The sequence below is a fragment of the Pelodiscus sinensis genome, chromosome 4 (genome assembly GCF_049634645.1).
Source record: "Pelodiscus sinensis isolate JC-2024 chromosome 4, ASM4963464v1, whole genome shotgun sequence".
NCBI lineage: Eukaryota > Metazoa > Chordata > Testudines > Trionychidae > Pelodiscus > Pelodiscus sinensis.
In genome coordinates, this window is record NC_134714.1 from 39,245,503 (window position 1) to 39,269,884 (window position 24,382).

At 49.2% G+C, this 24,382-nt stretch overlaps 1 protein-coding gene across 12 annotated transcripts in view; it reads left to right on the forward strand.

Annotated features, from left to right (window-relative positions):
- The window catches only part of CEP128 (centrosomal protein 128), a 404,033-nt gene that overhangs the window by 258,462 nt on the left and 121,189 nt on the right, over nt 1–24,382 (forward strand). Inside the window, exon 19 of one of the 12 annotated variants that reach the window (XM_075926770.1) lies at nt 2,597–6,833. The exons of the other annotated variants lie outside the window; for them this stretch is intronic. Within the exon in view, the coding sequence (XP_075782885.1) occupies nt 2,597–2,613 (17 nt within the window). The 3' untranslated portion in view covers nt 2,614–6,833. Of the gene's footprint in view, nt 1–2,596; nt 6,834–24,382 lie in introns of those variants that run through there. 12 annotated transcript variants of the gene reach the window in all.

A 24,382-nucleotide genomic window follows, 5' to 3' on the forward strand; every position in this document is an offset into this window, starting at 1 on the left:
CACACTGCAAAAGCACTTTCTCCCCTAACCAAGTCCACTCAAATGGGGAGGGGATGAAATGACATTGACGAACAACCATTCTCCGAACTTGGGTACAGAGGCATTACTGACACAAACTCACCATCTGGGACAGATGAGGCTATCATGCCACCGCCCTCAGCAGTCACTGAGGATTTCTCCTCTTTCCAGGACCTGTAAGCGAGTTGCAACCGATTTGAACATTCCCATGGAGGAAGTACAGGACATGCAACACAAACTCACAAATATCCTTAAGGCAGCGCCGTCTTCAAAAATTGCCTTGCCAATTAACTCGGCCACATTGGAACCAGTGAAAACTCTGTGGCAAACCCCTGCCTCAATCCCTCCCACCTGTAAAAAAGCAGACTCCAAGTATTATGTCCCACCTAAGGGCTCAGAATTTCTGGTCACTCATCTACCACCAAACTCATTTGTAGTGGATGCAGCTCAGCAGAGCAATTAGCAACACAAGGACAATAAGAAACTTGACAAACTTGGAAAGAAAGTGTACACATGAGCCACCCTGCAATGAGAGTAGCCAGCAACGCCACACTCTTCAGTAAATATGATTTTAATAATTATGCAAAGCGTAAGGCCTTTATTGATGATATACCAGTGTAGTGAGTAAGCATGGCCGCCCGCTGACCCGGAAGGGGAAGCCTTCCATAAGACTCCTTGATGGGTGGGACTAGAGCCACCTGGCTCCTCCCACAGGAAGTGGAAGGGTGGGACTGGAACTGTAAGAGCAGGCTTTGAGAGCTCAGTAAGAACCCAGAGGGCCAGCAGGCCAGACGTTCTCCCTGGCCTACCCAGGAGGGAGGCCCGACGGCCACAGCCCCGGATTACTGGATAGGGCCCCCAGGACCACTGCCTGACCCTGGAGATGGACTAACACCACTCCAAACCCCAGGAGGGACTGAGTGGACCAGAGCCCATACCAGGCCCTGGAGCCTGGGCTGCATCACCAGGACCAGGGAGGGATCCAGATCCTGAACCCCTGGACACCCTACCAGTGCTGGTGCTCCTGGAGGACTCCAAGAAGCAGCAGTCATGCCAGGTAGGCCCACGGGGGGAATTAAGAAATGGCCTAGGGAAAGCCGACCCTGTGCTGGCTGATGAGATGTAGGTCAGGTGGGCAGTGCATTGTGGCCTGGAGCCCCGTTGACCCACAGATCTGGTCAGTGCATTGCGGCCTGGATCCCCACTGACTGAATGGCTGCCTGTGCTGCTACTGCTAGGGACCTGGGCTGGGACACAGTGGAGTGGACAGGCCTGCATCCCCCTCCCCCCCCCGATACCCCTTTACATGGGGGTGGCAGGTTCCCGTTGTGGGGGGAGGGGAACCTCTGCTTGTTGGCTCTCTGCCAAAGCTAGGAGAGCTGACACACAACTCAGCCTGCACACAGGCCTGAGCCTCAAACTGTCATAGACTTCTTTGTTTGCTGCCTAACCCTTACCCAAGGCTGTGGCATTGAAACTGTATAACCACCTAGCTATTTGTCTCCTGTCCTGACCCAAGAACAAGAAATTCCTAGTACGCCTTGCCCGTGTAGGGAGTCAGCATGGCTGCCCACTGACCGGACAATAAAAAGGAGCAATTCAGAGCAATCACAGAGGCTCAAACAATATCATGCACAGCCCTTCAGGCTGCCCTAGATGTATCTGACACGGCTAAGAGAACAGCAGCCACGACAGTTGTCATGAGATAGGCCTCCTGGTTTAATTCATCCGCCTTCCCTCGAGAAATCCAGCTGTCAATGGAAGACCTGCCGTTTGAGGGAGAAAAGCTCTTCTCATGGAAAACCAGCGAGGTCTTCCACTCAATGAAGACTCCAGGGCAACCTTATATTCTCTTAGCATTCAGACACTTGTAACAAGAAGGCAATACAGATACCAGCTGTACAAGAGGCCAAGATACCCACATATCATTATCAAAGACAAGACCATTTGCCATACCAGCAATGTGGCTCTGGTAGACAACAGCGTTGGCAGCCCCAGACAAATACCTCCAACTACCCACCCCAACCTAATAAGCAAATTTGAGCCATCCATCGAGAGACTGAAAATCATGCTACCTCCTCCAGAGCACCCAAATACTAGCAAACCTTTCACTTAGTCTGCTGCCATTTCTTGACAAATGGCACACCATCACATCGACAAGTGGGTGATACAGACAATTTCCTTCGGATACACCATTCCTTTTCTCTTTCTTTCTCCACCCCATCTGCCCATTCCATCCTTCTTTAGAGACCCCCCTCATGAGATTATACTGCAACAAGAGGTGGATCACCTGCTATAGTTAGGAGCCATAGAACCAGTTCTGCCAGAGTTTTACAGTACTGGATTCTACTCCTATTACTTCCTCACGCAGGAAAAAAAAATGGCAGTTGGTGCCCAAGTCTTGATTTGAGGGCCCTAAACAGATTTGTCAAAAGGCAAAAATTCAAAATGATTACACTAGCCACCATTATCCCTGCTCTAGACCTCGGCAACTGGTTTTCATCTTTTGACCTACAAGACACATATTTTCACATGTCCATACGACTTGCTCATGGATGTTTTCTTCCTTTTACCCTAGGTTCACACCATTACTGATATGCAGTCCTACCTTTCGGACTCTACATGGCGTCAAGGTTTTTCTCCAAGGTGTTAGCAGTGGTCACGGCTCATCTCAGGAAACGTGGCATCACCATTTACCCGTATTTCAATGACTGCCTCATCAAGGCAAGAACCAGGCATAATTTCTACAGCTGTACCTATCTGATACAACTGTGTTTCCAATCATTAGGACTTTTGATAAATGAGAGCAAATCAGTGCTCACATCCACTCAGTCCATACAATTCATCAGGGCCCACCTCGACTCCATCACAGCCACAGCCTCCCTACCTCCTGACAGGTTCCTCAGGATCAGCCAGTTATCTCATTCACTCTGCGTGATGCCAATTGTCACAGTCTATGACTGTCTATAACTCTTGGGTCATCGCGTCTTACAACCCTGTGGTCCCCAACGCTCACCTATTCATGAGATGTATTCAGGAATGGCTCAGTCGCCTACAACCTCAACCTGCACCCGATGATCAAAGCGCTGGCAGTCCCAGACGTAGTAAAGAGATCACTAATATGGTGGAGAAAACCACACACCCTATGCAGGGGCATACCTTTCCAAACCCCAGAACCCACAGTGGTTATCACCACAGATGCCTCTCTCATCAGCTGAGGAGCGCATGAGAGAGAACTTACAACTCAGGGCCTATGGACTCCAACAGAAAGGACACTGCACATCAGTGTCCTCAAACTCATTGCTGTACAGCTGGCATGCCAGTACTTCCTTCCTCACATCACTGGAACCCATGTCAGAATATATATGGACAATATGGCCTGTATGCTTTATATAAACAGTCAGGGGGCACGATTCCAGGCTCTTTGCAAGGAAGCCATAGCACTCTGGAACTGATGCTTTGCTCACGGCATCTCCATAAGTGCATGCCACCCTCCCGGTGCCTGAAACAGCAGCTGCCCTCAGCAGAGCCCTACCCTGAGACCACAGGTGGAAAATTGACAGTGCAGTCCTGACGAACATATTTGCACACTTGGAACAACCCCACATAGATCTATTTTCCACCAAAGCAAACACGAAATGCCCACTGTACCGCTTCAGGGCAGGCGTGGGGAATTACTCTTTTGGAGATGTTCTCATCATGAAATGGGACGTGCCCTTGCCCTATGCGTCCCCCCCCCCCCCCCCTTCCCTTCCTCAACAGAGTGCTCATAAAGATATGGAGGGACAAAGTAAGTGATCCTAATAGCATCTTGCTGGCCCCGACAAGCCTGGATTCCCCTCCTGAACAGAATGTTCTGTCATTGCCCAATCATCCTCCCACACAGCCCAAGCATACTATCCCAACTAGGAACTGATACTCCTCACCCTCAGTTTCCTACTCTTCACCTCAGTGGTTCACGGGCATAGAACTGCAACGTTCACAACACAGCTGGGCCCTTACAACAAAGACAGACATATAAACAAGTGGTCTCGCTTTGCACATTGGGTGGCCTCCCACAATATATCTCCGCAGGATGCCCCTCTGCTTACAGTCCTCAATTACCTACTACACCTCAAGCAATCACAACTTTCCCTAAACTCAGAGTCCAGCTTGCAATAGTGACAACCTTGCACATGCCAGTTGCTGATAACTAAGTACTTCCTAAAAGGCCTATATTCCAACATTAGTGCTCCTCAGGAACCATGGGATCTACACCTGGTACTGACAGTGCTCACAAAACCTCCATTTGAACCCATGGCCATGTGCTCCTTCCTCCACCTAACCCTAAAAACAGCACTCCCAGTGGCAATAACGTCAGTGTGTAGCATAGATGCACCCCAAGTACGGACACACCCCAAAATTTTACCAAAGGTGCACTCCCTCTTTCACCTTAACCAAACAGTACACTCACCTGTGTCCTTCCCAAAGCCTTTGATGCACAGATGCATACCCTCGATGTCTGAAGGGTGCTCTCCTGTTATATCCATGGAACAAAATCCTTCAGATTGTCTCCACGACTCTTCATTTCCATTGCAGAACGCAACTAGGGAAGTCACATGTCATCACAAAGATTATCCCATTGGATTTCTGACTGCATTGCCAAGTGCTACTCACTCAATCATCTACCCACCACCTATCTCACCCACCACCACCTGGGCGCACACTACTAGAATGGTCACCTCCCGTAGGGACGCTCATCTTGAAGAATGTCAGTTGCAGCAAGATGAGTAACCTCTTTTCAGAAAACTATCCATGATGATGACACAATATTTCTTGTTTTAACAGCAAATCGTTATGTATAATTGAGATTGTTTTACTTTACACTTATCAACATTGAATTTCATGTCATTTTGTTGCCTAGCCCACCCAGTTTTGTAAAATCTCTTTGAAACTCTTCACAGTCAGCTTTGGACTTATTTATCTTGACTACTTTAGTATCACGTGCAAACTTTGCCACCTGTTTACCCCCTTTTTCTGATCATTTATGAATGTTGAACAGCTTAAGTCCCAATACAGATCCTTAGGGAACCCCCATTAACCTCTTTCCACTGTGAAAACTGACTGTTCTTACCCATTATTTCCTATCTTTTGACCAATTTATTGATTCATGAAAAGACTTCCTTCTCCCAGGACTGCTTACTTTGTCTCTGTGCCTCTAGTGTATGATCTTGTAATAGGCTTTCTAGAAATTTAAGTACATTATATCAAGTGGATCAGCCTTATCCACAAGCTTATTGACACCCTCAAACAACACTAATAGATTGAGGCATGGTTTCTCTTCACAAAAGCCTTGCTGTCAGTTTCCTAGCATTGTGTGTTAATCTTCACCTCTGACAACTCAGGTTTTTACTATAATTTCTGCCAGTTTACCTGGCTCTGAAGTTAAGATTACCAGCCTGTAATTGATGGGATTGCCTCTGGAGCCTTTAAAAAAAATCAGCATTACATTAGCTCCCCTCTAGTTATGTCATGCAGAGGCTGATTAACTAATAGGTTATATACCACAGTTAGTAGTTCTTGAGTTTCATATCTGAGTTCCCTCAGAATTCTTGGATGTATTCAAATTCCATCTTGTCTTGATGACTTATTACTGTTTAATTTATCAGTTTGTTCCAAAACCACATGTACTGATATTTCAGTGTGGGACAACTCAAATCTGGTATCTTTGACTTCCCACAGATTGCCCTGTCAATGTACTTTAGCATTGTGTTAAAGGATGAAAGAGTAGTTCACTCTATATGCTCATCCATTTGTAGACCTTTCTATTGTCATGACCAGTAAAATGCTAGTTGTAATCTTGACTTGTCTGTCCACTGCCACATGGACAGACATTGCACATAGACCACTGAATAGTCTACAGAGTGACACTTTTTTGCTGTTATTAACCTGAATTGATTTTGAACCAGATGCTTACCACCTTAGTGGTCTGAGATATAGTGTGTTCTATTAATGTGCTAATCAGAAACTGTAGATTAAAATGATATTAAGAACTGTACTAGCTAATTGCTTCTGTTTACTGTTTTGATGCTAATCGTTTTAACACTAATGTTGAATTTTAAAACTCTGAGATGAATGTGGTTGTTAGGTCAAATTTTAAGGTAACTCCACAAGTGTTAATGGAGATATTTCTATCTGCAGACTTAGTTCCAAGGGTTAAATTTTAAGGTAACTCCACAAGTGTTAATGGAGGTATTTCTATCTGCAGACTTAGTTCCGAGGGTTAACTTCACATCCAAAAGCTCTAGAAGTCCTAGGGCTCTTCTATGTAAAATTACGAACGTAAAGTTACGAGGATTTCCAACAAAATGCAGGACAATGTAGCACTTTAAAGACTAACAAGATGGTTTATTAGATGATGAGCTTTCGTGGGCCAGACCCACTTCCTCAGATCAAAAATTTCCAAAGAGGTGTTGCTGTTTTCAACTTAGAGCCAACTTCATGAGATCTGAGTGCTCCTTACCTCTAAAGTACTCTGTGTTTTACAGATTTGGGTGCTCAGTTTTTTATTTTCAAAAAAGAAGTATGAATTGTTTCAGGAAGAATTAGAACCACCAGAGAAGAGCTGGTGCTCTAGTACTGAGTGCAGTCTAACTTCTAGCCTATAAAATGATAGATAAGGAATATACTGGGAATATCTATTCAGGGATCAAGCAATATTCAAGCTATGGACAAATTGGTAAGTACAGGAGACCCCTGCTTTATGACGGCCTGATTTACACTCCCCCGCACTTATGACCTTTTCTGTAAGGGTACGTCTAGACTATATGCCTCTGTTGCCAGAGGCATGTAGATTAGGCTACCAGACATAGGAAAATGAAGCGGCGATTTAAATAATCGCCGCTTCATTTAAATTTACATGGCTGCCGCGCTGAGCCGACAAACAGCTGATCAGCTGTTTGTTGGCTCAGCGTGATAGTCTGGACGCACGGGTGGCGACATCAAAGGTATTTGTCGACTACCCAGGTATACCTCATCCCAGGAGGCATACCTGGGTGGTCGACAAATACCTTTGATGTCACCACCCGCGCGTCCAGACTATCACGCTGAGCCATGTAAATTTAAATGAAGCGGCGATTATTTAAATCGCCGCTTCATTTTCCTATGTCTGGTAGCCTAATCTACATGCCTCTGGCATGTTGTAGAGCACTTTGCAAACACTACCAAATTAAGTTTCTCAAAAACCTTATCAGATAGGTAAGTATGATTCCCAATTTAGAGAAAATTGAAATAGAGATATTTGCTCAGGACCACACAGTTTAACCTGTAGTTGAGCATTATTTAAAACCCAGGTTCCTTGATGGATTGAATCTGACTTTTCTTGTTTCTCAGGTTAAGTCTGTCGCTTTTTTTTTACCGCAAAATTAGGGTATGTTTTTTTTCCCCTGTAGTAATAAATGCTAAACAAGTCTGTTAAGCCATATGATAAACACACATCATAAGCTCCAATTTGCTTGCATAAAAGATTGTTTTAAATGTATTAAAATTCAGTTAGAGTGCCTTCTTTACACCTTTACCATTGTGGGGTGAGAATTCAATCACTTAAATGCTCATATTATTAGGAGAAATATGAGAGCACCCATTACTTTCCTTAACTTGCCTGTGGCAACATATGCACTCCCCGTCACCGGGGTGGCCTAGTTTCGGGGTGTAGATGCTGCCTTCTCGGCCAAAAGAGGGTTGGCCATCACTGTAATCTGTAATACTGCACCAATCTCCGGGTAACCCCGAGTCCATAAGTGACCTGGCTCGCTGGGTGGTGTGGCCCAATGGCCAGAGTCAATATATATATAGCGCCCACAGTTCAGGGTAGTATGCCTTACTGGTCAATAAATGGTAGCCTCAGTCCAGGGCAGTATGGCCTACTAACTAGAGTCAATGAATAGTCCTCAGTCCAGGGTTATATGGCCTGCTGGCCAGAGTCAATAAATGATAGCCCTCAGTCCGGGGCATTATGGCCTACTGGCCAGAGTTAATGAATAGCCCTCTGTTCTGGGCAGTATAGCTCAATAACCAGGGTCAGTGCGGTTGAGGCTAGCACTGCAGTAGGGGAACCCAGGCGCACCCTACTCCACCGGGTCCCAACCCCGGGCCCTGTGAGTAGCAGTACTGTCTGCCACTCCCTCGGTGGGGTATCCAGCCAGAATACACTGAGGATACCTGGGTGGGAGAGGCTGCTCCTGCACTGTACCTGGGTTACTTCCTACTGCTTTGTTTGAATCAGTGTCTCACATGGTACCTGGGTCCTCTGACTCTCCGGCAGCTGCTTCTCCCTGGGATTCTGTGGTGTTTGTGTTGTCGCTGTCTCCTGGGTCTCCAGTTCTCGCTGCAGGGGTGGCTGGCTGCAGCAGTTCAGGAGCTCTGGCAGGAGGTCCTTCTTCACTGGTCAGCCCAGACTGGGGGCACAGAGCTGTCATTCCAAACTTTGTTGACCCACAGAAACAGCAGCAAGCTTGGTGTCTGCCTCTGAAGAGGATAGGTTTTTCTGCCAGGTTCATGCTCGTTATCCTCTGCTGCCATCTTATTTTATTTGAATCTGCATTCTATCAATGGAAACTTACAGCAATCTTTTAAAAAAATAGTAAGTGCACTCGACTATAATACATGTGATTGCATGGTCACCAGGCACACTAGTGAACTCTAGATGATAATGAAATTGATGCTGAACTAATTATGGATATGTTACTATTTTTGCATACTTGTTTGTACATGTTTCTAAGCAAGTTTCTTTCCCTTCTCCTTGTTCCAGAATGAGAAAATTCAGTTTTCCAGTTTCTTTCTCCCATAAATTAGAGATCTTTAATTCTAACTTGAGATTGTATGATGGCTTTGATGTTTAAGATGTCTATTTGTAAATGATGATTAGTAAATGTAAGCCACTACCGTCAACAGCATTCTGATCTGTTAGCTAGTATCCTTGCATGTAAGTATATCATGTCTTTTGATGTAACAGTGCCACCCAGCACTTTCTCAACTTTATTACAGTTTTGCAACAGGTTGAGAATAGTCTTACCCAGTATACAGGAATAGTATTTTCTATCCAGTATGTCTCAACCGTACTATTATTCAATGGGAAATATCCTTGAATTAACCTTCGTTGGAGATACCCAAAGATTTGTAATACCCTAATTTGTCTAGGATTGTCTTATTGAGGGTGATTTGCTGAATAATAAAAATTGACAATATATTTTAAAATATCAAAATAAAGGGTCCCCCTAACACTTGTAAACGATTATAAAGCCAGAAGGTAATAAATATGGACCAACATTCTTCATACAGCACTAGTAACACCTTTGGAATTAAAAAGTTTAAGATTTAGCAGTTAACTGTAATCCGATGAATTTAGGTATTTTGATAGTTACAATTGGATCTAAATATGTATCTCACAAATATCAGTAGGACAAGTCTTTTATCTATCGTTAAACTGTTACCCATAATCACGCTTCTCAGGCAAAAGCCTATATGAAAAAAAGTATGCTCTTAAAGCCAACCAACTGCCTTTCCTGGAGCAGTGAGAAGAAATTCCAAATCAGAAGATTTTTCAGAGAAAATGCCCTGTCAACAATCCCAACATGTATACTCAAATTCCCTAGACTTGCTCAACTGCCAGAGTTCGAAGCTGAGAGAGAGGCAAACACTCAAGCAATCAGTATGCAGTCTATGCAAGGCTTCACACAACAAACACCATACATTTCTGCAACCCAGCGTCTGCCACTGATTTGGACATCTGGGTGGTTCTTTCTGCATCTTACAGAAGCAAATCAACATTCTGGTAAAGCATGATCATATCAGGCCCCTCTGCTCCTGTAGACTTCCAGATTCTCTGCCTTTGCAGCAGCAGACAAAGGTGTCTTCTTTTGTTCCTTCTTTTTTAACTTCTTTTTCCCTAGTTTTTTGGGCAGGGAAGAGCAGTGTTCTTCCTCCTCAGTCTTCTTCCTCTTTCCTGGATAATCCTTTGGAAGTTTAACTCTCTCTTAGCCCCTGCTGCAGCATCTCCTTGCCAGGTCCTCTTTACAAGCATGGCAGAGCAGCCAAAAAAGCACTAGATCAAATTCAAATGGTATTCGTCCCAGTGCAGAGCAGGTAGAGGTTCCAAAAAGGAAAAACATGACCACTTGATTCAAGCAACCCTCTCAGAACAAAGAAAAAAGACCCGTGGGACTATAGGTCTGCAACACCCCTAGTCTCAAATTGGTCCTTACTGTCCTTGGGAAAGAAGTAGGGTTTTTAATCAGACTCTTCCCTCCCAAATTGGCCAAGAAGGCTCTCAAAACAAGTCCACGCCTTACAGGGGAAATTACAACCAGTAAAAGAAGATTCTGAGACAGACCTCTCAAGCAGTCTCCTGGCCCAAAGGAAGGCAAGCTTCTAGGCTCCCAAAGCATTCCATAGAGGTTAATTTTTTTAAAGACTACAGATAGACAGAAAAAGCACAAAAATCCAAGTGATATGAATCCTCAGATTCCTTTTCTTTCTTCAGCTCCTTATCTTCATAAAGTAATGTGTTTGATATTTCCCAGAGAGAGCTGTTTGAGAATTATCCCACAAGACAGAGACACATTCTGAAGCCCATAGCATGTCGAATGACCAGTTAAAAGAGGAAATGGCCCTGATCAGAGAAACAGGCTTTCTTGATTCAAACTTATGACACCACTACTCCACATGACCTTTGACTTATATAAGTGTTACACCATTTCTGCAGCTAGGAATGTTACATTTTTGACGGAGGTACATCATGCTACTCACCTTTCTCTGCAGCTCAGACAGGAGAATAAGCATGTTGATGCTGCCATCTTTGGCCAAGCCTGCCCTGCTCCAATTTGTAGTCAAATGAGTTATTCCCAGGCTGTAAAATTTGCATAATATTATTTGCTATATATTTGAGAGTCTGAGTGTCTGTTCATGTGTCTGTCTCTGTCTGTTCAAGACCTCCTCCTAAATAGTAAGACCTAGGATAGCCAGTTTTGGTATAAATCATCCTCTCATCATAAGTTAAAGCATGGTAAGGATTTTGTTGTGCCAGGAAAATGGGATTGTGACGGCCTGTGTGGGTGCGAACGCCCCCTCCCGGCGGGGCAAGGGGGTTCAGCGGACCCGCCGTCTAGCTGTTCGCGTGCGATCACCCGGCCGCGAGTCCGTGCCGGGGATCAGCGAACTCGTTCCGTTTCCTCAGGGCTATCCCGGGGTACCAGTCTGCCCGGGGTCTAGGCGAGGAGACGGGGTCGCCCCCGGTGGCGTGTCTGTAGCTCGGGTCCCCGTCGGGGCAGTCAAAGTGAAAGGGTCTTCGCCCTTTTGAGCTGGTCCCCCCCTGCGTGGGGGTTACGTGGGTTGGGGTCTCGTGGTAGGGAGGGGGGACGTGGGGGACCCGGGCCCGCCCTCTCCACCGGGTCCCAGCCCGGGGCCCTAAGTGGGGGGAGAACGAAGTGGACGTTCCTCCCACGACAGGTGGGGTTTATCCCCGTAACGCACCTGTCCACGGGCGCCAAAAGGCCCCCGCCCCGGGCTGCTTCCACTCCCCGCTACCCTCCTCCCTGGCGGGGGAGGTCCCGCCGTCACTTACCCCGCCCGAGGCGTCGGTCTCGTCCCGCGGCCGTCTCCTCCAGCGCGGGGGGGGGGGGGGTTCCCCTTGGCGGCTGAGGCGGCGGTGGTGGCGGCAGCTCCCCTGAGTGCCGCCTCGTCCTGCTCCACTGGGCCGCTTTTCAACCGGCCCGGGTGATGACGTCAGGGACGCCCGTTCCGCCCCCCGGGCGTCCTGGCGTCCACTGACGTCACAGCCGGGGCGTCCCGGCCTGATGTCGGCTCAGCGCGGCTCTGGCCGTGCGGAGCGCCATTCGGGCTCCTCGCCCCTCAGATGGGGCCGTCCCTGGCCCCTCCTTCCCCGCCGGGGAGTTAGCTGCCCCTCTCCCTGCGGGGTTTCCTCCCTGGCCCGCTCTCCCCTGCTCCCAGGGCTGCCTGCCGGTCCGTCCGGCGGCCTCCAGGGGGCGCCGGCGGGCCCCGCTCTAGTGCGGACCTGCGGCGATCCGTCACACACCTGCCCCCTTTGGAGGGACTCCCTCGGGGGGTTCGCGGTTTCTCCTATCCGCGAAAAGAAGTCCGCGTTTTTGTGGGTGGCCCCCGGCCGGTGTACCACCTCAAAACAGTAGGGTTGCAGCGCTAGGTACCAGCGCATAATGCGGGTGTTCATATCTTTCATCGTATTTAGCCACACAAGGGGGGCGTGATCTGTTATCAGTTTGAATTTATTTCCCCACAAATAATATCTCAGGGCGTCAACCGCCCACCTCACCGCCAGGGCCTCCTTTTCCACGGTGGCGTAACTTCTTTCTCTGGGTAGGAGTTTCCTGCTGAGGTATAGGATGGGGTGTTCTTCTCCCTGTCGTTCCTGGGCTAGTACCGCCCCGAGTCCCACCTCTGAGGCATCTGTATACAGGAAGAAAGGTCTATTAAAATCGGGTTGAGTTAGTACCGGGGCATCCGACAGCTTGTCTTTTAACGTCCGGAACGCCCGATCCGCTAGCGGGGTCCACCTCACCCGCGTCGGTTCTGTGTTCTTTACCATCTCCGTCAGGGGTACTGCGAGAGTGGCAAATTGCGGTACAAACCGTCTATAATAACCCGCGAGTCCCAAAAACTGCCGCACCTGTCTCTTTGTTGTTGGCCTCGGGTAGTCACGGAGTGCTTGGATTTTACTGTAAATCGGTTTCAGCTTCCCCCTCCCGACTGTGTACCCCAAGTAAGATACCTCGCGCTGTGCGAAATGGCACTTTTTTGGGTTGGCCGTAAGGCCAGCCTGGCTGAGGGCCGTTAGTATTTTTTCCAGGTGTTTCAGATGTTCCTCCCAGGTCTGGCTGTAGACGACGATGTCGTCTATATAGGCGGCTGAGTATTCTTGGTGTCGGGTCAGCATGCGGTCCATTACCCTCTGAAAGGTGGCCGCCGCTCCGTGTAGCCCGAAGGGCATGGTGATGAAGTGGAATAGCCCCACTGGAGTCGAAAAGGCCGTCTTCTCTCTGGCTTCGGGGTCTAGCGGGATCTGCCAGTACCCCTTGGAGAGGTACAAGGTCGATATGTTCGCGGCTTGGCCTAGTCGTTTGAGAAGCTCGTCCACTCGGGGCATGGGGTAGGCGTCAAAGCGGGAGATCGAGTTGATTTTTCTGAAATCAATACAGAACCGCGTCGACCCGTCCTGTTTCGGGACCAGGACGATTGGGCTCCGCCACTCGCTCCTGGACTCTTCTATCACGCCCCACTGCAGCATCTGCTGGATTTCCTGGGCGACTGTGTCCCACACCTTTCGGGGTAACGGCCGGAGGAGTTCTCGGACGATCTTCCTGCCTTCGGTTTCTATTCCGTGTGTCCCTAGGGTCGTGCGTCCGGGTCGGGTGGTGAGGATCTTTTGGTGTCGTCGGAGGACGTCCTGTAGTTGTTCCCGCTGTGGGGCCGCCAACCCCGCTCCTATCTCGTCCTCCCCTTTCAGCTATTCTTCTCCGCCCTAGGGGCCGAGGTCTTCCCCTTCGGATGGCGTCGCGATCATCAGGGCCTCGCAGGGGACCCACTTTTTCAACAGGTTTACGTGGAAGACCTGGGTGCCCCACCGGTTCCCCGCCATCCTGATCTCGTAATCCACTTCTCCCACTCTCCTAACCACCTCAAAGGGTCCCTGCCACTGGGCTAGTAGTTTGGACTCCTTTGTTGGAAGTAGGAGCATCACCCGGTCCCCGGGTTGTAACTCCCTCAACCGAGCCTTGGTATCATAATGCCGGGCCTGACGCCTCTGGGTGTCCTCCAGGTTTAGTCGGGCGTATTCTCCGAGCCGGCTTAGCCTTTCCCGCAGCTCTGTAATGTAATGGACGGTCCCCCTCCCCGAGGTGGCCTGGCTCTCCCATCCCTCACGCAGCAAATCTAGAATCCCCCTGGGGTGGCGCCCGTAGAGGAGTTCGAAGGGCGAAAAGCCTGTTGACGCCTGGGGGACTTCCCGGACCGCGAACAGAAGGCCAGGGAGCAGCTGGTCCCATCCCCGTGGTTCGTCCTGCACGAATCGTCGCAGCATACCCTTTAACGTCTGATTAAATCTTTTGACCAATCCGTCCATCTGGGGGTGGTAGACGGAAGTCTGAAGCCGTCGAATCTTCAACAGGCGGCAAAGTTCCCGGATGACCCGGGAGGTGACATTCGGGCCTTGGTCCGTGAGGATCGCCTGGGGGAGGCCCACCCTCGAGAAAATCTTCATCAATTCTCGGGCCAAGGTAAGGGCCTTGGTGTTCCTGAGTGGGACAGCCTCGGGGTAGCGGGTCGCATAGTCTATTACAACCATAATATACCGGTGCCCCCTCCCCGAAGGCTCGAGGGGTCCCACCAAATCTATGGGGAGGGGTACCAATGGTGCCTTCGGCACCCGAGCCGGGGCCGTGCGCTGGCACTCGGGGCATGACTCGCAAAAGTCACTTACGGCTCGGAACACCCCGGGCCAATAAAACCTCTGGAGTACCCGCGCGAGGGTTTTTTCCCGCCCGAGATGGCCCGACCACGGGTTGGCGTGTCCTAACTCTAGGACCTCCCGCCGTAACCGCGCCGGGACTACCAATTGTTTGAGTTCCCCCCCCCCTCTCTCTTTGGTCACCCGATAAAGGCGGTCATTCAGTACCTGGAAGCTCGGTCCCTGGGCTGGGGGGTCCGGGTCCCCATCCGTCTCCCTTGGGCCGGTGGCCTGCTCCCAGGCATGCTGGAGTGACGGGTCTTGTCTCTGTTCCACTACAAAATCGGGGGCCTCCTCCACCTGCAGGAACGTGTCTCTGCCGACGTTTTCCCGGGGTTGCTGCTTGTCGCTCCGGGCTCCTTGGAACTGCAGCAGTCGCCCGAATTCGGGCCAGTCCCGTCCGATTAGCACGGGGTAGGGCAGGTGCGGGGCCTTCCCCACTCTCCAGGCCCGTTCTTGCCCGCCTCCAGTTAGGCGGACCCAGACGGTGGGGTACGCCTTTACGTCGCCATGCACACATTTCATCCATACAGGCTCCCCGACGGGCCGTCCCGGGGGGATCAGGTCCGCCCGCACCAATGTCATCGTCGCGCCTGAATCCACCAGGGCTTTCACGCGCCGATCCCCAACCCTCATGTCCGCGAGGACCCTCCGCTGCCCGTGTTGCCTCCCTCCGGTGGCTTCCGCTCGTTCCTCTTGGGCCAGGGTACAATCCATGAGCGGGCAGTCCCTTTTAAAGTGCCCTTCTTGCCCGCACTGGAAGCAGGGTCCTTTCGAGCCGGGCCAGGGCTCCCTGGGTGGTTTCTCGGGGTTGTCTTCCCCCTCCGGCCTCTCCGGTGTTTTGGTTGGCCACACGGGGGCCAGCCGGGGTATATTGTCCCTCCCTCGCCGGTTTCCCGGGGTCTGGGCCCTCTCGGTGGGCTTACCTTGTGGTCGCGCGCCCCCCGCCTTCGGGCCCGGTAGCGTCTCTCGTCGGGTGTTGCCTTCTTCTGTCTCCGCCAAGAGGTGGGCCTCCATCAGGCCCACCGCCTCGTTCACGGTCGTGGGTCGGTTCCTCCGCACCCACCGTTGTCCGTCCCGGGGCAAGATGTGGACGAATTGCTCCAGGACAATCAGCTCCAGGACCTGCGTACCTGTTTTGTGTTCTGGCTCCAACCACCGGGTCGCCCACTCTCGGAGGCGCTGGGCCACCGCCCTAGGTCGATCCCCCGCCTTCAGGGACTCCTGTCGGAACTTCTGACGACAAGTTTCGGGAGAGTGCCCTATTTGGTCCAAGATGGCCTCTCGGACCTTGTGATAATTTAGGTCGTCGTTGACGGATAGGCTCCGGTAGGCCAGTTGGGCGGGCCCTGTAAGGTACGGGGCCAGCAGGGTGGCCCATTGTTCCGGTGCCCACCGGGCCGCGGTAGCCACCCGCTAAAAGGTTGTCAGGAAAGCCTCAGGGTCATCCTGAGGCCCCAACTTCATGAGCCGGAGGGGCAACCCGGGTCCCTCCACGGGTCCCGTAGAGTTTGTTGCCGGCGCTCCGACTCTTTTTTCTACGGTCTGGCGACATTGCTCCTGCTGCGCCGACAGTTCCCGTACCAGCTGTCGCTGGTGCTCCTGGAACTGAGTGGTGAGTTGCTGGATTAACTGTGTCTGTTGCTCCTGCTGGGCCTGTTGCTGTCTCCGCTGTGTCTCCCTGAGCCAATCCAGTAGCTGGCGGGGCTCCATCGTGAGGGCCGCGTCGTCGTCGTCGTCGGTGGCCCTCCGTGGGTGCCAACTGCTTGGCCGTCTAGAGTCTGCGTGACAAGGGGGGCACAACCGCTAGTGCCCACATTCTCCACCACTGTGACGGCCTGTGTGGGTGCAAACGCCCCCTCCCGGCGGGGCAAGGGGGTTCAGCGGACCTGCCGTCTAGCTGTTCGAGTGCGATCACCCGGCTGCGAGTCCGTGCCGGGGATCAGCGAACTCGTGGTTCCGTTTCCTTGGGGCTATCCCGGGGTACCAGTCTGCCCGGGGTCTAGGCGAGGAGACGGGGTCTCCCCGGCGGCGTGTCTGTAGCTCGGGTCCCCGTCGGGGCAGTCAAAGTGAAAGGGTCTTCGCCCTTTTGAGCTGGTCCCCCCTGCGTGGAGGTTACGTGCGTTGGGGTCTCGTGGTAGGGAGGGGGGACGTGGGGGACCCGGGCCCGCCCTCTCCACCGGGTCCCAGCCCGGGGCCCTAAGTGGGGGGAGAACGAAGTGGACGTTCCTCCCACGACAGGTGGGGTTTATCCCCATAACGCACCTGTCCACAGGCACCAAAAGGCCCCCGCCCCGGGCTGCTTCCACTCCCCGCTACCCTTCTCCCTGGCGGGGGAGGTCCCGCCGTCACTTACCCCGCCCGAGGCGTCGGTCTCGTCCTGCGCCCGTCTCCTCCAGCGCGGGGGGGGATTCCCCTTGGTGGCGGTGGTGGCGGCAGCTCCCCTGAGTGCCGCCTCGTCCTGCTCCACCGGGCCGCTTTTCAACCGGCCCGGGTGATGACGTCAGGGACGCCCGTTCCGCCACCCGGGCGTCCTGGCGTCCGCTGACGTCACGGCCGGGGCGTCCCGGCCTGACGTCGGCTCTGCGCGGCTCTGGCCGTGCGGAGCGTCGTTCGGGCTCCTCGCCCCTCAGATGGGGCCGTCCCTGGCCTCTCCTTCCCCGCCGGGGAGTTACCTGCCCCTCTCCCTGCGGAGTTTCCTCCCTGGCCCGCTCTCCCCTGCTCCCAGGGCTGCCTGCTGGTCCGTCCGGCGGCCTCCAGGGGGCGCCGGCGGGCCCCGCTCTAGTGCGGACCTGCGGCGGTCCGTCACAGGTATGTGTCTATAATGAGATTGCTTCTCATAACATTATTCAGTAAAGAGACAATCACCAGGCAGAGGAAAAGAGATGACTTGGGGCATGCCTCCCCTCTGTTTAGGACTGTCCCAGTCATGAGCCTCTCATCCCTCTTTCCTATTAGCTTACTCAGAAATTTGTATTATTTCTGTGCCACCATCTGCAGTGCCTTCTTACCAAAACAAGGCCTCTGAGGAAGATTGTAGGTTCACCTTGTATTGCTTAATTAAGGTATTAGCTGTAGACCAAGTGGTCACTTTGAAATTTTCCAAAGTGGATTTGCTTATTCCTTGCACAAGATTGCTAAGGAAATTGTGGAGTACATCTTGATCCCTCCTGGGTAGGAACCCCTAATGATTTGTAGCTCTCTATAATACCTAGTCTAATCCAAGCTTTAATGGAGGATTTAGAAGTCCTTAGTCCTTGGCATGGACTGGATTTGGGTACAGGGACATGAATAGGGAACTCAATCTTCTCATGAATTCTGTATGCTTAAGAAAGATTTTCAGATGCTCTTCTGATATCTAAGATATGACTCCTTTTCACTTAGGTTTTTTTGGTGTTGGACAGAATGAAGGAAACATAATGTCTTGGATAGTATGGAATAAGGCATTTACCTTAGGAAGAAAGGATTCTGATGTGTCTTCACCTTGTTCTCCTGGAACCTGCTCCCATATAGATGAGGCTGCTAGCTGCAATAATCACCTGATGATGTGACATCTAGTAACTGTCAGTTCCCGTAATACACGAGGTTCGAAGGGATGCCGGAAAGGATGAGACCACAACTGGGGGTTTTAAAAAGCACAAACTGATTTTATTTTGATGACGCCAGACAATCATCAGAACAAAAATTAAACAGATTGCCAGACAACACAAAACAATTCCCTGAGGCTTTTCTAAATCACAATAATTCCCAATAACTGCCATGGGGTTAGGAACAGTTGAATTAACACTGGTATTGTCCATAGGGCTGATTATTTACACTACTTTATACAAGGAAACAGTAAAAAACCTAAACCACAACTATTTATAAACTAACTTAGTAACTTTTTAGCCACTGTCACTTGACAAGCAATAAGGACAACTAAAAAACCAATTAGGATAGGGATGATGGCGGGGGGGGGGGGGGGGGGGGGCGGGTTATACCAGTTCTGGAGACAGCAGGAACACAAGTACCGGTCACATGCTCATAAACTATCTCCACTCGGGTCGACCAACTCGGAGTACTCTCAGTAAGACTCAAGAGCGGGAGGTGCAAGGCGTCTGGGTGATCAGGCCAGGCGTTCACTCGATGCGAATCCCCAGTGAGAGAGGGGCTGCCTGCCTGTTTTATTGCCTGTGAACTTATCACCCCATAGGTTGGTTTTTGCTACAGTGGGTGGAGTAGCAGGCCTGAGCACAAGTCAGCCCATTGGCTGATCTTTCACTGCAATGGGGGAGATTATTAATTTACATGCCCTTATATGGAAAACACTCCACCTCACAGACAGAGCCCCCTATACCAGCCTTAGAGGTATTACAGGCTATGGCTCCCTGCCACGGGCAGCCATTGTTGTGGTTCTAACTCGGACAGTAACAAACAAATTTTAACAGATAAATAAAAGGTCAACACTGAACTCAAAGGCTTGGAAGGATGGTTTGTCAGGGCTCTCAAAATTAGGATAAGGTTCCATTTTAGGAAGAGTGGCCCGACTGCTGGTTGGGCTAATCAGAGTGCTTAAGGGAATCTGACTACTTGTGGATTGTCTGCCAGGAAGCCTGAGGAGCCCACTACTGAGAGCAGATACCTGACATAAAATGGTTCTGGATTGAAGGCCTCTGTCTGTGCCTTCTTAGAGAAAGTACAAAATGGTTGGAATCCCTGAATCTTCTAGTCCAACATACACAGTGTTCATATGTGCACATAGTGAATACCCAGAGGGACCAAACATCTCAGAGAACTTTGGTTACATAAAGTAATTAACCTGCCTTTGAAATGTTGTTGCCTTCAGTGAACACAGTCTTTGAATGGCAGAGGAACTGAGGGAGGGTGACAGCTGCTTCAGCATCTATGCTCTTGCACACCAGCATGAGGAGTCAGACTGCAGCTGTCCCCCCACCTGGCATATCTATTCAGGTGATTCTGATGGTGCGTAGATGAAGCATGTGTGCAAATACAGGGGGTTCCATGCTGATTATAGCATGTCAAAGGTTGGACCTCTCTGGTCTGGCACCATTGGGGCTTGACCAGTCCCAGAGGAGGGATTTTGCCAGAACAGGGGAGGTCATTTCTGGCCCCCCTGCAACAAGCCCCCTCCAGCCCTGGCCCCCAGCTGGCTCCCTCCTCTCACGGGTCTCCACTGCCGTACCGGGCAGCTCTGCTGCCTCCGCACGCGCCAGACTTCCGCTTTAGTGTGTGACCGCCCCACCGCCTTTGCATGTGCTGGGCTCTAGTGGCAGTGCCTGGCAGCCCCACCTCCTCCATGCCCCTGTTCCTGCTGCCATGCTGGGCATTAAATGGCTCTAAGCTCCAGGCTCCCATTGCCTTGCATCTGCCTGCCCAGCTGCCAGGCACTATTTCTCCACCAGCACTGTCTGATCCTGCCATACCACAGATGTTGCCAGGCCAGAGAATCCTGGTTAAGAGAGTTTCAAACTGTACTTCTGGGTAAATATTCACCTTCATTTTAACTAATCTTTTTTAGGATTTTAATCCTTAGTTTCTATCACTTTAAGGAAATTGGAATTGATTTTGTAAATGATTCAGTTGGATTAATTGCTTTTGAGACCTTTAGCAGGGGAAGAATTTCAACTCACACACAGGAGTTCTAGTCAGTAGTCAGGTAAAGTGTAGGCAAACATCAAAAAGCCAAGGGCAGCAGATCAATGGACATAATCTTACTAAAGGCTGCTTTGAAGGGTTTCTGGACTCTTGGGATGCTGACATTTTCTAGATTACAATCCAGAGGGACACTCATGTTTTGTTTACACAGGATGTTAGTACATGGTAAGCAGGGGTGAATCGGAAGTGCAGTAGTTTTATGACCTATTGTGTCTCATGTAGGCACTGTTAGAATACACTAAAAGTTCTGTACTGCTCTTTAACATACATTCACTTCAGAATACATCAAAGGGCTATATTGAACTTTTAGCAGACTTTACTGTGTGGCAACCTAGTGCACTGTAGAGTCACACCCTGATTTGATGCACATTGACATCCCATGTAGATATGTCCTATGTGTTCATCTGGATCAGGCGTGGGCAAACACCCTCCATGAGCTAAGTCTCCAGATCCATCCTCAGGCAGACATCCCTGCTTGCCCGCCCCCACGTGCTGTTCAGAAAAGCGGCTGCTCAGCCATTTGTGTTCCACAAACTGTGAGCAGAGGGAAAGTAGGAATGGTGCTTCACACTCTGCTACTGCCCCCAGCATAATCCCACTGGTCTGTTTCTGGCCAATGGGAGCTGCCTGTTTTGAAGAACAGGCAGTCCTCAAAGCTCTGCTCCTCCCTCCCCTTGGGCACATGGTCCCTTGCAGCCTGTGCAAGGGCGGGGCAGGCTCCTGCCTGAGAATCTGCTGGCTGGGAGTCTCATAAGTAAGTCTTCTGGCCACAGCCTGATTCTGGCCCCCCCCAACCCTTCCCTCCCCACAGCCTTCTGTCCCGCCCCGCCCCCCCCCACACACATACACACACTCCTACTCCACATAACCCAAACTCTCTGCCCCTATCCTGAGCCCATATGCCCTCCCAGAACCTGTGCCCCAATCCTCTGCTCCAGATCACAATCCCCTCCTGCCCTAGGTCACAATCCAAACTGCTGCAACCAGGTCTCAAATGCCTCCTTCACCCAAACTCCGTCCCAGACTTCACAGGCCCTCCTGCACCCAAATCCTTACCCCAGAGTGGGCAAGACAGCCTCCGCAGGCTGGATCTGGCCTGCCAAACCAGTTGATCTTGCCCATGGCCAATCAAGTCATGGGGATGGGTGAGCATGCAAAGTGTCCTCCCCACACCAGGGCTGTGTCTACACTGGCACCCTTTTCCGTAAAAGGGATGCTAATGAGACACTTCGGAATTACAAATTCCGCGGGGGATTTAAATATCCCCCGTGGCATTTGCGTGAACATGGCTGCCGCTTTTTTCCGGCTCGGGTTTTTGCCGGAGAAAAGCGCCAGTCTAGATGGGATCTTGTGGAAAATAAGCCCTTTTCCGCAAGATCCCTTATTCCTACTTGAAAGTGTCTCATTAGCATCCCTTTTACGGAAAAGGGTGCCAGTGTAGACACAGCCCAGGAGTGTGTGGCACCAGAAGGAAAAAACAGCTGGCGGTTCTCTCTAGGCACAAAGACTTCACATGCTCCCCCTGCCCCCAGGCCAGTCAGAGACTGTGGATAGGAGAGCACAAGAAGTCTTCTGGCCTCCCCTTCTTCCAGAGGCCCTGCCCCTTTTGGGGCATCCTGTAACCACTTCAGAAATTTGTGAAGTGGTCCCCCCTTCAAAAATTATTGCCCATCCTTGATCTGAAATGTACTCTCTAAAATGCCAGCATCCTGACAGTATAGAAATATTTCAAAATGGCAAAAGAAAATTGTTTCAATTTTTATTTTTAATTCTAAATTTTAATTTCTCCAGTGTGTTTTTGTTGTCTCATAAGTCATACTATATTTTAAAATACACAAAGTGGGTAAAGTAGTATGTTTTATTCAACCAATTTTGTTGGTGAGAGACAAACTTTTGAATTTACAAAGCTCTTCTTCCAGTTTGGGAAATTTAAGTTTTAAGATGGCAGAAGTTAGGGCATTCAGAAAAACTCTCAATTCATTGAGACTATTTCCCATAAATCTACTATTGTTTTGAATTTATGTACTATATTTGTGTTTTCAACTTTCACCAAGGACAGGTTTTCTACTAGAGAATGTTTTTAAATTACAAACATGTATGTATTACATTAATTTATAAACTCACTGGCTGCCAGACCCATCCCCGGGGACTGTAGGATAGTGGAGTAAGGGATAAGAATCCATGAGGTTAATCGACTGTTCAATTAACTGATATTTAACATCCCTATTATGTATTGAGATAGCATCAGAGCCAGAAATAGAATCATTAAGTCCTATTTAACTACTAGAAAATAATTCAGTTTCCTCTGGACGAATGTTCGTTTTTCAAAATATCACAAGAAATTCATTGGAATTTATAGTTGTTAGTCAGCTTTTTTATAATTAGTAAGGCCTTTCATTTTCTAAGTAAAGCCTTCTCTTTACTTAATTTCCCATATTCCAAATACTGTATCTTCCAGGGCAAACATATCTAAACCTAGTGTACCCAGATGCAGTACATTTGCACAACTTTGCAGCGTGTCTTGTGAAGACGTTCTGTGTCAATGGAATAGAGCTTTTCTACTTCTGTGAGAGGTGGTAGGTGTGTCAGTGGGAGAAGCTCTCCTGATAACATAGAGCTAATGCTTACGTCAGTGTAATTTTCATTGCTCAGGGGTGGCTTATTCTCACTTCTGAGTGGCATGAGCCATACCAAAGTAAGGTCAATATAGACCTGGCCTAAAAATGTAGCTAGTGTCCCATCTAAAAAAAGATGTATTGGATTTGGAAAAGATATAGAAAGGGCAACAAAAATTATTCGGGTAAGGAACAGCTTCCATGTGAGGAGCGATAAAAAGACGGATTTTTCAGTTTGAAAAAAGAAAAGACTAAATAAAGGGTAGGGAGATATGTTAAAGGTGTATAAAATCATGAATGATGTGGGCAAAATGAATAAGGAAGTTTTTTTTTTCCTCCTTCACTAATGTAACACAAGAAGGTCACCTAATGAAATGCATAGGTAGCAGTTTTAAAACAAACAAAATACATTATTTCTTTGTAGTCATTTGTGGAATTCTTTGCCAGGGGATGGTGGAAAGTCCCAAACCATAATAGGGTTCCAATAAGATAAGCTTACGGATAAGTCCATCAATGTCTACAATCCAGGATGGGGCGGGATAGTGTCTCTTTCCTCTGTTTGCCAAAAGCTGGGAATGGCTGACAGGGTCTGGATGACTTGATGATTACCTCTTTTGTTCATTCTTTCTGAAGCATCTGGCATTGGTTCCGTTTGGAAGACAGGATATTGCGCTAGATGGACCATTAGTGTGACCCAGTATGGCCATTCCGATGTTCTTATATAGAACCCTTCTATAAGATTATATTGAAAGTACAGTACATTCTGGTTCTTGAACAAAAGATGAATTCCTTTGTTGAGGAATCCAAACAATAGATGATGTCCTTTTCTATCCTCAGATTGTGAGTTTAAACTCCTCCTTTTCTGTTTGTCTGTTATGGTTACATGTGCTGCTACTAGTTAATGCCAACAAAGCCAGTTGGTGTAGAAGATTGGTTTTCAAGAGACTGGCAAAACTAAGAATTGTTGTTCTCTAAAAACATACTTTTAGTCTGTACGGCATAAAACTCCTTAAATGTTAAACATGCAACGGAATTGTATATGACATAATCTAATATGCTGCTATATTTTATGTTAAACTTTGGAGATTTTGTGGTGAGTGGGGGGGATAAAGAGTTATTTTTCTGACATGATTGTCCTACTCTTCAGCATATGTGTGTTATATTCCTATGCATTGATGGGAATGCTATTGGCTTAAACTCAAATAAACTGAATTATTTCTTTGCTCAGTGTTGTCACTACTTACAATGATGAACACTAGGGGGGGAAAGTTAATTAAAATCTATGAAAGAGAGCCAAGGAAACCTTTAAAGATAGTCAGTACAAGATGGGCAATGTTAATACAACAATTTGTTAATGGAATAGGCAGCTGTAATCAGTATTAAAAATTACTTGAGGCTTTTTATGTTTAGCAAAAGCTACTAATTAAAGAGAGCAACGACCTGTGAGATTGGCCATGAAAACCATTAGCCATCTGAATTTTATGCCAAAGAAAACATTAGCTTTGGTAGTTTCTTCCAGCTGTATCTTTCATTCACACATTGGAAATTGTTTCACTTTTATTTGGTTTCTCTGAACACC